At 33.8% G+C, this 14,105-nt stretch overlaps 2 protein-coding genes across 2 annotated transcripts; one reads left to right on the forward strand and one right to left on the reverse strand.

The window, feature by feature from the left end:
* The first annotated feature begins 1,524 nt into the window (after nt 1-1,524).
* LOC107419233 (chlorophyll a-b binding protein P4, chloroplastic) lies at nt 1,525-2,943 on the forward strand. The gene is made up of 3 exons (XM_048473756.2): nt 1,525-1,843; nt 2,024-2,439; nt 2,639-2,943. Exons 1-3 carry the CDS (start codon nt 1,638-1,640, stop codon nt 2,773-2,775), a joined length of 759 nt encoding a protein of 252 aa, XP_048329713.2. The 5' UTR covers nt 1,525-1,637; the 3' UTR covers nt 2,776-2,943.
* Nucleotides 2,885-13,838, reverse strand: LOC107419238 (agamous-like MADS-box protein AGL65). Its single transcript, XM_060814558.1, is given in 10 exon segments — nt 2,885-3,253; nt 9,310-9,395; nt 9,516-9,563; nt 10,250-10,346; nt 11,861-11,922; nt 12,013-12,031; nt 12,129-12,211; nt 12,328-12,346; nt 12,448-12,507; nt 13,654-13,838. Coding segments are annotated over 10 exon segments (720 nt in total). The 3' UTR covers nt 2,885-3,192.
* Between the last annotated feature and the right edge of the window lie 267 nt (nt 13,839-14,105).

Genomic DNA, 14,105 nt, shown 5'->3' on the forward strand with positions numbered 1-14,105 from the left:
TATCACGATATTATTGGGTCAAACCCAAAAAAAAAGTCATATACCCAAGACTTAAACTTTTTGGGCTATGTAGCCCGAGAATTGAGTCTAAAAAGCCTTAGAACCATAAAAAAGCCACATAATAAATATATATATATATATATATAAATGAGAATCTTAATTTAATTTAAAGAAAGGTTATACTGGCACTACCAAATAAAATTCATAAAATTTATACAGTGTTACAATAAATTGATATTTTTATTTTTATTTAAAATTACTATTAAAATTATTTAATAATTGAATATATTTGTATTTAAAAATATATGATAGAATATTTCAAATATATTTAAAAATATAAAAATAGATATTTTAAATATATTCAAAAGTATACAATTAAACATCTTTATAGATTTATATCTCAAATGTGTTCAAAAAAAATACAATTAAATATTTTAAATATATTCAAAAATATAAAACCAAATATTTTTAAAAATATTTATAATGTTGAGATCAAACATCCTAAAAAATACATATCTTTTGGGTTTTTTGAACGTATAAAATTGAATGCCTTACTAATTCGCTATATAAATGATTGGTTTTAGGTATTAAGAATTTTGCATAAAATTATTTTTTATATATTTGAAATGATATTATATAAAGAGTTCTTATGAAATTATAAGAAAGAACTTCTCTAATTTAAAATATCAAGAATATGAAAATTAATTTATATATATATATATATACACAATTTTTCTTCAATTCTTTTGTAATCAATTCTTTTTTAAGCCTATATTGGCGAGGAACATTCTAAATATCTTTTAAATTTAACATTCCTAGTATAAGCTATAATAAAAATATTACAATCCAAAAGTTTTAACCGGATATAATTGTTAATTTAACCAAAATTTAAAAATGACATTGTCCAAAATTTTTTTTTTTTTTTTTAAAAAAAAGAGGAACTAAGTTGACACTATGGTCAAGATTGAGGAAGGTAATCTATAAATTTCATTATTTTTTATATATAACATAAGTAATATAAAAGTTTAATTGTCTAATTCAAACAAAACTTAAATCAAAATGGTTCTTTATAATTTAATATAACTTCTTCTGCCATTCTAGTTTTATGATTAAATCAAATGAAAATCTTTATAAGATCTCACTCCCTCAAAATTGACATGAAATACATTAGAACCTTTTATGCAAACGCAAAACGTAATTTCAATAAGCCACTTTTCAACTACTAATAGGATGTGATGGATCCTACATGGCATGATATTCTAGCATCATATCCATTTATAAGATCTTCCAATAAGGGGCTAAAATGTAGACCCCACAGTATCTTTTCTCATCCAACAGCAACAAAGAAATAGATTTGTGTATACAAACTCTATAGATAAAAGGATAAGGCAAATTGTTATCTCATTGGCTACTTCAAAACCTACTACCACATCTCCACCGTTGGATCATAAAAAAAATCATACAAACCAACCGTCCACTTTCAATGACCAACAACGACCACAAAATTGGTTTTGAAACGAATTATACAAAGCCATGCTACAAACATTACATGTTCATTTTATACCTTCTACTGCTTCTATCACCAAGCTTGCCTGAAGAAAACCTCATATCCTTGATTGAAATTCAGGCCGGGAAAGATGGCGACCGTCACCACGCAAGCCTCAGCCGCCGTTTTCCGGCCGTGTGCCTCGAAATCGAGGTTCCTTTCTGGATCTTCTGGGAAATTAAGCAGGGATTTGTCCGTTAAGCCTTCTGCTACTCCATCAGCTACATCTTTTAAAGTTGAGGCTAAGAAGGGGGAGTGGTTACCTGGCTTGCCTTCACCAGGTTACCTCAATGGCAGGTATTTTTCTCACATAAACTCATTCTCACGGAACTCATGAAGATAATGAATTTGCTTAAATCAATCTTTGTTTGGTCATGTACTTTAAAAAAAAAAAAAAATTGTCTTAGTTTTTTTAGTTCATAGTCAAAACAATCTATATATATACACCATAATATTTGACCTTTTTTGTATGCTCAGCCTTCCTGGTGACAATGGATTTGATCCCTTGGGACTTGCTGAAGACCCTGAGAACCTCAAGTGGTACGTGCAAGCCGAGCTCGTCAACGGCCGTTGGGCAATGCTCGGGGTTACTGGTATGCTATTACCGGAAGTTTTAACAAGCATTGGAATCATTAATGTTCCTAAATGGTATGATGCCGGAAAGGCCGAGTACTTTGCCTCTTCATCCACCCTCTTCGTGATCGAATTCATCTTGTTCCATTACGTCGAGATCAGAAGGTGGCAAGATATCAAGAACCCAGGATGTGTCAACCAAGATCCTATCTTCAAGCAATACAGCTTGCCTCCAAATGAGTGTGGATACCCAGGAGGCATCTTCAATCCCCTCAACTTTGCACCAACTTTGGAGGCCAAGGAAAAGGAGCTCGCAAATGGTAATAATCTTAAAAAATACAAACTACAATTTATAAATTTGAAAATTTTGCTATGATGGGCATCTGGCTTTTGATTACATGTAATTCGGATAATACACTAGACATCCATAATAAACAAGCCGAGGTTGCCTATCATAGCAGGGCTATATATTTGAAAAGCTGAATTCAGCTAACTTCTGTTCAAATGGAAATTTTGCAGGAAGATTGGCAATGTTGGCATTCCTGGGATTTATAGTTCAACACAATGTGACTGGAAAAGGACCATTTGACAACCTCCTTCAGCACCTGTCAGACCCATGGCACAACACCATTATTCAAACATTCAGGGGAAACTAGGTCTATAAGATGACATGGAAAAGACATGTTTCCATTTATTTTGTAAGAGTGAATGGTATCTATTTGAAACTTTGGCATCAGTTGGGCAATGAATGTAGTAGAAAAAGGATTTACCAATGTACAGGGAACTACTTTTGCATTATTAATATTATCATTCTATTACAACCATTTCATTATTATCACTTGAGCTTAGGTAGAATTTGATTTATAAACCACTACCCGAAATATGCAACAGAAGTTATAATTTGCAATCAGGGAGGGCTATGAATGAATATCAGAAACTCCTCCCTATTACAACTTTGTAGAGGAAACAAATACTTAATATGAATTTGATCTTATGTAAATTAGAAATGTGGAACCCAAGCCGATAAAATGAGTTCAAGTACTACTGGATTGCTTTTTAGGATACCATGAATCTCATCTGGTAACTGTGTGAGAAGATTCGCCCGAGAAGATCTTCAAATGATCACTTGAATTTCTGCAAAAGATGAAAAATGATGAAAGAAATTCAGTAAACCTGAAGCAATACAGATCAAAAGCAAATGTTAGCAAGCAGCAAAAACATTTGCAAAAAATAAAAACAATAATAATAATTAATAAACTAGCAGTATATAACAAATTTGATTGGCCAAAACTTATTAATATTGAAAAACTGAATAAAAAATCTTATTCACGGTGATCATTTAGTGTTCTGGTCTTGACTCACAAGAAAATTCAGATGTTTGATCATCATGCCCAAAACCGGGATTTTCATGGTTCCCAAACAAGCAAGGCTGAACCACATGTGAGTGAAATGCATTGTACGGTCATATGACACATGAAACGCAATATCGAGAACCAACCATTATGTACAATGGTAATAAATATGTAAGATCTAATGTTTTTTGGTACAGAAAAAAAGAAGCCATATTTGGACAACTTCAAAAACCATCAGGATAGAAACCCACACTTTGCCAAAGAAGGAAAGAGAAAATCTTTCATTATCTTCTTACACCCCATTTATTTAACCACAACAATTACAAAATCCTTGCTTTTATCCATTTCATTGTGGATTTTTGAAATGAGAGGGACGGAATTCTCCTTTTTCTTTGAAAAAGAATTATCAGCCTATTTTACATAGATGTGGTTGGCATTCCAGTCCACAAAACTAGGAAAGTAATCCTTGTAAATCAGGAAAATTGAATTCTAAGGAATCAATCAACAAACTGATCCTTATTTATTAGGAAACAAACTAAATAAGTAAATATCCTAAAATAATATAAATCTTCATAATTAATTAAATAAGACCTGGCTCCTTTCTACACTCCCCCTCAAGCTGAACTGTATATGTTATACAATCCCAGCTTGGAGCTGAATTTTTCGAAACTGGTCCTTGGAAGAGCTTTGGTGAGGATATTAGCTGTCTGCAGTTTTGTAGGAATGTAGGTCAATTGAACTATCCTGTTGTTGACCTTCTTAGAGATAACATGTCTATCTATCTCAATGTGTTTCGTCCTATCGTGATGAATTAGATTTTTGGCAATGCTGATAGCAGCTTGGCTGTCTGAAAGCGTTCTTCTGGTGTTTTCTGTAATGGCTACGAGTTCACTAAGCAATCTTTGAAGCCACATTCCCTCACAGATGCCTGGAGCAAGGCATGATATTCCGACTTGGCACTGCTTCTAGAAACCTCTGATTGTTTCTTACTTCTCCATGCCACTAGATTTCCTCACACATATGAACAGTAGCTATTTATAGATCTTTTGTCAGTCAACTCTAAAGCCTAACTTGAGTCTGTGTAGATCTCTATCTCTCGATTTTCACATTTTTAAGAATAACAATCCATGCCTTGGTATCATCTTCAAGTACCTCAAAATCCGATACACAGCTTGTAGATGATCTTCTGTTGGATTGTTCATGTGCTGACTTACCACACTAATTGAGAGAATGTAATGTCTGGTCTAGGATGTGATAGGTATATCAATTTTTCCACTAGTCTTTGATATCTCCCTTTGTCAATTGGAGTACTCTCTTCATTTGTTGTCATCTTCTTATTGGGATCCATAGGAGTATTAATTGGTTTACATCCAAGCATGCTCGTTTCATTGAGTAAATCTAGGATGTACTTTCTTTGAGAGATAATAATTCATTTCTTGGATCGAGCAATCTCCATCCCTAGGAAGTTTATGAGGGGGCCGAGATCCTTAATTTCAAACTTGGTAGCAAGCAGCTTCTTTAACTTGATAATCTCTTCTTCATAGTCTCCAGTTAGAATAATATCATCAATGTACACAATTAGGATAGCAATCTTCTTCTCAAATGAGAATTTCACAAATAGTGTATGATCAGCTTGACACTGTTTATATCCTTGTAAGACTATTCTAGTGCCCTGAGTTTTTGTTTCCATGCTGGAATTCTTAGAGCTTCCTAAATAGAGTTTGGAACCTGCATATTATCAAGAGCAAAAACAAATGCACTATAGGGAGGTAGTAGCTTCTCATGAGCAACATAGTTTCCAATGGGGTTTTTTGTGCATGATCGAACACCTTTCCTTAGAGCGGTAGGCAAGTCAGAATTATCAACAATAGGACCAACGACCTTATGATTTGATGGATCCATACCTGTGCAAATTTCTGAAGCAAAAGGAATCGGTTCTAGTTTTTAACCTTGCTTGATTTGCGTAGTGTGTTCCTTATGCTCAATACGTTTCCTCCTCTTTCTAACATAGACTTGAAGTTCTTGTTCATTATTGGTCTCTGGTAGCTATGGAACAAGTTCAGGCTGAACTGTTTGGATAGGTTTGACATATTCAGGCAGGGCCATTTGAGTGTTTTAAGGTTCAGACATATTTGTGAAAGACTCGGATTGTTTTGATGAGGTATGAGAATGGGGTTATTGGTAACTTTGGAGGATGGTGAGAGTGAGAAAATTAAGAGTGAGTGTCTTGCAGAATGTCCCAAAACTGATATTCCCTCAAATGCTTCCCTGAATTTCAAGTTTGGAAAGTAGGACTGGTGCTCGAAGAATGTGACATCCATGGAGATATATATTTTTCTTATAAAAGGTAAGTAACACTTATATCCTTTTTGATTGGATGAGTAACTTAAAAAGATAACATGAGTGAAGAATGTGACATCCATGGAGATATATATTTTTCTCATAAGAGGTAAGTAACACTTATATCCTTTTTGATTGGATGAGTAACTTAAAAAGATAACTTGAGTGATTTTGGATCAAGTTTGGTTCGATTGTGATGATGAATGTGAACAAAAGCTGAACACCCAAAGACTTTGAGTGGATTATCTGAGGTGAATGATTTGAAGTGAGGAAAGGATTATTATATAAGAACTTGATGGGGATTTTAAAATTTTGGAACTCGGCTTGGCATTCTGTTAATGAGATAGGTGGTTGTTAGGATAGTTTCCTCCCATAAATATTTAGGAACATTGTTGGAGAACATGATTGATCAAGCTACTTCAAGTAGGTGTCTATTTTTCTCTGTCTCTCCATTTTGTTGAGAGGAATCTACACATGAGCTTAAGTGTATAATGCCTTGTTCCAAGATATAGGGACCAAGAATAGAATTGAAGTACTCCCTATCATTGTCAGTTTTTAGGACCTGAATTTTGCTTTTGAATTGGGTGTTAATCATCGAGTGAAAAGATAGGAAGATTGCCCCTGTTTTTGATTTTTCTTTCATGAGAAAGATCCATGCGATTTTAGTGTGGTCAGCAATGAAAGTCACAAACCAATGAGTTTCATTTATGTTTTTAACTCTTGAGGATCCCTAAATGTCACTATGGATCATAGAAAATGAATATGAGGGTGTATATTGGATGGTTGGATAGACATATCTAGTGTGCTTAGCAAGTTGGCAGATTTCACAATGATAAAAATTGGAACTTTTATTTCAAAACAATTAAGGGAACATCTTTCCAAGATACACAAAATTTGGATGATCGAGACAAAAATGCCATAACATAACTTTATTTTTTTCGAAATTGACATAGAATTGAAAATAGATTGAAAGACACAACTTGTAGAAGGAACTTTTTGATGAAGTGAAATACTTTCTTTAAGCAAATAAAGTCTAATACATAGCTTAGCATTGCCAATCACCTTCCCCGAATCCACTGCCTGAAATTCATATAAATTTGAATAGAATTTAGTCACACAATTCAAATCACGACTAAGTTTGCTTATGGAAATCAAATTACAATCTAAGTTCGACACATAAAGAACAAAATAGAGAAGCAAATCTTCTATTAATTGTATTGTTCCTGTTCCAGCTACTTTTGAGATTGAACCATCTGCTACCCTTACTGTAGAAACACTATGAGTCGGCTTATAGTGTTGAAAAATATTAATATCACCTGTCATGTGATCAGAGGCTCCTAAATTGACTATCCAAGGCTTTGACTTTGTGACTTTTGTAGTGAAGGTAGAGGATAGAGTACATTGGTGTGCTAACATACTAGTATATTATTGTGAGGTCGTTGGAGTTGATTGAGAGGAATTAGAAATCTGACCAAATATCTTCTGCAATGCATCAAGGTGTTCGTTGGTAAAGGGATTGGTTTTGGCAGCATTGGTATCATCCGATGTTGTAGCGGCATGAGCACGGCTCTCACGATCATTCCGTACACGATTAGGCTTCCAATCTTCTGGTTTTCCATGTATTTTCAAGCATGTTTCCTTAGTGGTGCCTGGGTCTCCTGCAATGTTCGCACCACGGCCTCCCCTTTTTCAGTTTGTTATCTTGAGAAGAATTATGCATGTATAGGGCCGAGCCTTCCATGGTTGGAGCAGTGTTGGAATCACCTATCATCATTAGTTTCCTTCGGCTCTCCTCCCATTGAACTTCTGAAAACGCTTCCGAAGTGTAGGCAGAGGTTTAATTCCCATGATTCTTCCCCTTACCTCGTCTAAGTCTTTGTTGAGACCGAGAAGATACTTAAATGTTTGCTTTTGTTCAACAAGTTTTCTATACAAAGCAGCATCATCAAGGCATTTTCAGGAATATCTCTCAAACATATCAAGATGCTGTTAGTATCGTGTAAAGATATTAAAATATTGGGTGACATTTAAATCCCTTTGTTGCAGGTCATGTAGTCTGGTTTCAATCTCGAATAACTCTGAAGTATTTTCTGGATTGGAGTAGATTTCACGTGCTGCTTTCCAAATCTCTTTGATTGTTTTGTAAATCAGAAAATTTTCTTCTACTTCGATGGTCATAGAATTGATTAACCATGACATAACCATGTGATTTTCCATTTTCCAAGTTCGATACTTAGAACCTGATTTTTCTGGAATGGAGACCTTGCCTGTAAAATATCGTCCTTCCCTTTGCCGCATACATACATGAGAACGGATTGTGACCGTTGAAGAAAATTATGACCATTAAGTCTGTGATTGGTGATAAAGGATGAATTTTCTTGAATGTTGGTTGAGGTAATTTGCTCAAGTTTTGAAATGACTTCCGAGGAAGAAGACTGTGAATTCATTCCGTATTTAGTCATGGTGGCGAGAACTTGGCACCAAAGAAATTAGGGTTCCAAACATGGCTCTGATGCCATGTGGATTTATGAAATGAGAGGATCGAAATTCTCCTTTTTCTCTAAAAAAGAATTACAAGCCTATTTTACATAGATGCGGCTGGCATTCTAGTCCATAAAACTAGGAAAGCCATCCCTATAAATCAGGGAAATTGAATTCTAAAGAATAGTCAATGGACTGATCCTTATTTATTAGGAACAAACTAAATAAGTAAATATTTTAAAATAATATAAATCTTCCTCATTAATTAAGTAAGAACTGGCTCCTTTCTACATTAACTAATTGTCTTCCCAATAATGGCTTCTACTTACATACTAGGCAATTACAAACAAATTTGCTGATTTGATAATTCTTTGGTCAAGCAAAAGAATGAAACTATTATGCTCAACTGTTGGTAGGCATTCTCATTATATATAGCACTTCCATTGGGCTATGATGCAGAAGTTGAAGCTTGACATTCTCTATCATACTGAGATCCAGGCAGTCCAAAATTACTATTTACTTAATAAGCCACAGGACTAACTAGCAAGTTCCTCTCATAAGGTTCCAATTTCATACTGTTTGGAAATTGAGTAATAATAGAAGAATGTACATATTTCTTATCATGTTCAACACTTAAACCAGAATTTGTACTCGACTCGTTCAAGGCAAAATCTACATGTCCTATATCACTGAGTTTTCCTGTATCACCAACCTCCATTTTCTTTCAATAACCAGTGCCGAGGCAACCAGCACAGTTTGGGGATAAAGCATCTGCAGGGCACTCAATACCACTAACAGGAGGGGAGATGGAAGAAGAAAGAGCAAAAAAATGGTCAAAAGATTAACATGTAGAAAATTAAAACATAATAACATATATTAATTGATAATAAAATAGCAAAAGACAATACATAATCAAGTTTGACAATGTACCATCAAACTATCCAAGAAAGTAAAGAGGACCTATTCATAAAAGTACAGGTCCAAGACAAGGGGTATTTGCTTTAGTATAAAACTCACCCATATAATAGATGCTTTTTCACACTGGGTTGTACCATATCCATATGTTGATTTTCATTATTTGAAACCCATGGTGGGAGTTGAGCCTGCACACCACCCATTTTCAAAGGTAAAGATATTTCATTCTGGAACTAGGCAAGTCGATGTTTAAATTACACAATCTGAAATAGGAAGAGAATTCAGCACCAACTAAAAGTATTTACTACCTGGTCTCTGTAATTTGTTGACACTGGAGGGCGTTTTGCTAAATTTTCCTACCACAAAAACATTGCATAAATAATTGTCAGCACCAAATTAAAATGATTCATGTGAGTCAATATCACAGAAGTTCACCAGAACACCACCACCAAACAAAGTATTTATATCAATGACAAAGCCATGCATATCAAGCCAACATAAAACTCAAATTACCAATCATTCTCACATGTAGGCTCACACAATAACCAGACACAAAGCTACGCTCTCTATCCCTCGTTGGAGATTGGCAACTAGCGGCTAGTTTCCCAGTTGCTAGTGTCTTCCCAGTGTATGGAAACCCAACCAGGAAGGTGTTAGTCGCTTATCACCTGGTCAATAATGCTAATCCCTCTTTTTATGCTATGTGCAAAACAACAAATTATCATCAGAAATTCATGTTGAACACAAGACCAGATAGACAATATGAGTTTGACATCATGCTAACTTATCATAATTCCAACTGCTTAAAGTTAAGTAAATAGGAAGTGCTTCCAACTCTGTATTTCAAGTCAACACCCCAGTTAACAGTTATATGTTAATCTCAATGATACATCTGAACAAAATATTGCTTTATCAAACCTAACTAATATCATATTTTGGTTTATGACAAATGGTTTCTTATGTCCTTTAATCTATAACTAGGAACAACCGAGGCAATCTAAAGAAATCAGTCTAACATAATATTAGGTAAAGGAAAAGACACCTTCTGCAGCAGTATCCCTTTAATTGACTCCCTTAGCATGTCTTCCATTTGGTTAAGACATCCTATATCATCGATCTTATTCAGATTACTCCAATAGCTAAAAACATTGTGAAGATAACATAATATTATTATACTTGCCAACAAACATGCATATTTATCACTAAATAATAAAGTATGAGCACACATCTACTGCATGGGCACAATATTTTCATAGAAAAAGTTAAAAGAGGAGGCCAAGCAAAACTAAGAGAGAAGATTTGAAAACATGTTACTATTCAAATACGGCGAGAAGCTCTTTTTTCATTTTTCTGACAGACCATGGGAGACCAAATGCCTAGAGAATAATTACAACAATCAACCTTATACTGAGTTGTGCCTCAATTTGATACCAAAATTTTCCCTTTATGCTATGAAACCCATGAAGTATGACATAATGTTAAATACATCTTTTTGTTGGGTTTTTTAAACTGAAAAAATTAGCCACCTAACATTCATGTAGACAACCCATGAATAGTATATGTTTAGATAAGAGATTTATTTGTAATAAAATTGATTTAAAGTAAGAAAACATTGATTGTTCATGCTTTCCTTCTTTCTGTTTTTATGAATATTATTCTAACAAGCACTTAAATTCACAAAAATATTATCCATGTTGACTTTCATACATGTACACTAGATGTCTTTTGTAAAACTATAACAAAAAAAGCATAACAAAAGAGTTATTAATTTAGAGGAATCATTGCTAAACAAAATTTCGGGACCAAATTGATACACCACCCAAAGTACAGGGGTGATTGATGAAATTATTTGAATGAACTGGTTATCAATGACTAAGACAACCTCACTAACATGCTTAATTTTGCATCCTCTTGAATGACCACTAAATGAAAGTTCCTGTTTTGAAAAAAGCCAAGGAGCAAGAACTTCACCAAAAGAAATGATACAGCAAAAGGGCCATGAATGTGGGGAGTTTTGCTTATGATCAAACGCATCAGTCATCCTTTAATCTACAAGCAATGTCCGTTAAGAAGCATTATATTATCAAGTATAAATAAAGTCAGTTCTGCCCGATACAAGGTAGGCAAGCTACTTAACCTTATGCAAGAATCACACTTCAACACATGGCAAAAGACTAGATTCAGAAACAAGTTGAACGCATTTTGGAAAAATTCAGTATGATGAATAATTTCTTAACTATTGGTATTCTTTGAGAATGTGTTGAACAAAGAAACAATTAATTAAGCATGAAATATTAATTAAAAGTTGTTAAGCAAAGTTTGCAAATGTCTTTGTAACACATTAGATGATAGTGTAAACAAATGTGCACAACGAGATGTTTTAGCGTACATTATATGCTAATGCTTACTTTAATTGGAGCTATAAGCTTGTGTGAAGATGTGTGAAGGCAATTAGGAGGTCACAACCATAGACCATTCATACGCTAATCCTCATCTCAAAAGGGCAAAAAGAATACTTAAAGATTGGATGTTTCTAAATTACAAATTGCCTGATCTCATTGTCATTGCACGTTTTTCTAATGCTAACAACATGATCCACAAGATCAAAAATGAATATAAATGCTTTTAACGACAAAAAGCTCAAAAGGTGCACCTCAGTCTTCTACGTACTCCTGTCAGTTGGGCTTGCAATTCCCATAATTGATTACTTGAATCCTGCCAAAAGCAATTTACAGACAACATTAAATATCATAAATAGTAAACCAATAGTTATAAATAACAGTAAAACTATAAATAATTTATTACCACAACTGTTCTCTGAGTGCTGCAAAGAGAAAATGAAAAGAAGTGGTCCCCAGTCAGGCCTTTCTAAAGGTTATACTCAACAAAAACTTACAACTGCAACTAAATTAAGCACATACCTTAAACCTGAGAAGTCGCTTGAACCCATGAAATAGTCTATATTTACATCATGATCTCATTTTTTAAATGTTTTCTTCAGTGCCTGTATTCACAAAGAGAACATCACAAATATGCAAAAACATGGTTAACTCTCCATATATCTGATGAAGCATGATAATTAAGTATTTTCTTGGAAAAGATGGACGATGACAACCCTACTTCAAGAGATGCCAATTTCCTGTTTCAGTGGAAGAAAAATCATTTGTATGAGTACCTATCAACGTCAATCAAGCTAGCAGATAAAAGCAGTTAAAAATTCATAATGCATTTGTTCAGCACCTCTTCATCCTTTCACAATATGATAACTGAGCAAACTTTTCAATAACCTCCCAAAAGTTCCTGAGAAAGCCAGAAAAACAGAAGTCATATTAGAGGAAATGGAAAGAGTTTAACTCCCCTTCTAGCCTCAGAACTTCTAAATAACAATGAAATAACTCTAAGAACCATACTACTCTGGATATATATATATATATATATACATATGTATATATATATACATATATCTAATCAATGAGAGAGAGAGAGAGAGAGAGAGAGAGAGAGAGAGAGAGAGAGAGAGAGAAGAAGAAGAAGAAGAAGAAGAAGAAGAAGATACACAACAGGTGCAAAGCAGTACTAAGGGACCTTGTTTTTGTAGATAAAAGAATTAGAAACATAAAAGTAGAAAGTAATAAAGGAGCTTGAGATTCAAAAGATAAACAAATACATCCTGTATATAGCTCATGCTTATTAATGCAGCATTGTTATTTTAGCTGTTATTTTTTCTAATAGTAACACATGACAAATTTATAGCTTTATGTAACAAACCTTCTCCTATACCATGTATATTTTAAAAAAGGACCATCTATCTATATGTCACAAGCGTATACAATAATCTGATAACAATATATCAACCATTTCTTTTACAGGAGAACACAACTGAAAACCCTTGTCTTCATACTACTTTAGCTAGTCACATACAAATTGTAGAACAATTAAACAGTAAATCATGCTGTTTTGTTCTGTCCCTGCCACAAGAGTTATCTAGAATTAGTAGTACAGCTTGAGACAGACAAAAATATATTGTTTCTTTTTAAATAACATACATCCTCCACATGAAAAAGATTCCTTCGTCTAAGAGAAAACCAATGGTTTAAGGACATGAATTCTAAGTTTAGGAAATAAAATATTCTTCCATATTCTAGACGCTATATTATACTGTATGCCCATTATGTGTCAATGATTTTCTTTACTGAACAATATATATCGATGTTTGAGTAATAATGTCAAAGAACTATGACAAGTAGAACATCATCGAAGAAGAAACCAAAAAAAAAAAAAAAAAAAAACTGTTAAATTTCCAATACTGAAATGTGTAATAAATATATAATTAACAATCTTAGGACTCCTGGCAATTTATGCTCTCTGTAATCTTCTTATCTTTGTACCAGCAATGCTATACTAAGAAAACACAAAATGGTTGGATAGCTGGCTAACCCCAGTTACCTGTGCGGCCCTTCCACTAATGCAGGCCTCCCAGTTGGGGAAAACATGAGAAACACCATATCGATATCACATTAGATTGATAACTCATTCGCATTCTTCATGATCCCACATTTCCGCTTTGCATAAGTAGCTTGTCGGCCGTTTACGTTCTCTAGTCTCTTCAATTTTAGTTTAACCCTTCCCATCCTGCAGACACCAAAATTAATATTCAAAAACAACTGAATTTAAGCAGTAACAAAATGTTTTATTTTGCATGCATTAACCCACTTTAGTTATTTAATTATAATACACTTTTTACAACTAGGCACCACCACTCAGATAATTACATGGTTAAGAAAATTTTTAATTTCAATTATCAACATAGATAATGATCAAATTGTATAGAGGACTGAAAAATTTTAAAATAAAATAAAATTCAATTTGGCAGAGAATAATAAATAAATGTTTCTTTT

Source organism: Ziziphus jujuba, chromosome 2 (genome assembly GCF_031755915.1).
Source record: "Ziziphus jujuba cultivar Dongzao chromosome 2, ASM3175591v1".
Classification (NCBI taxonomy): Eukaryota; Viridiplantae; Streptophyta; class Magnoliopsida; order Rosales; family Rhamnaceae; genus Ziziphus; species Ziziphus jujuba.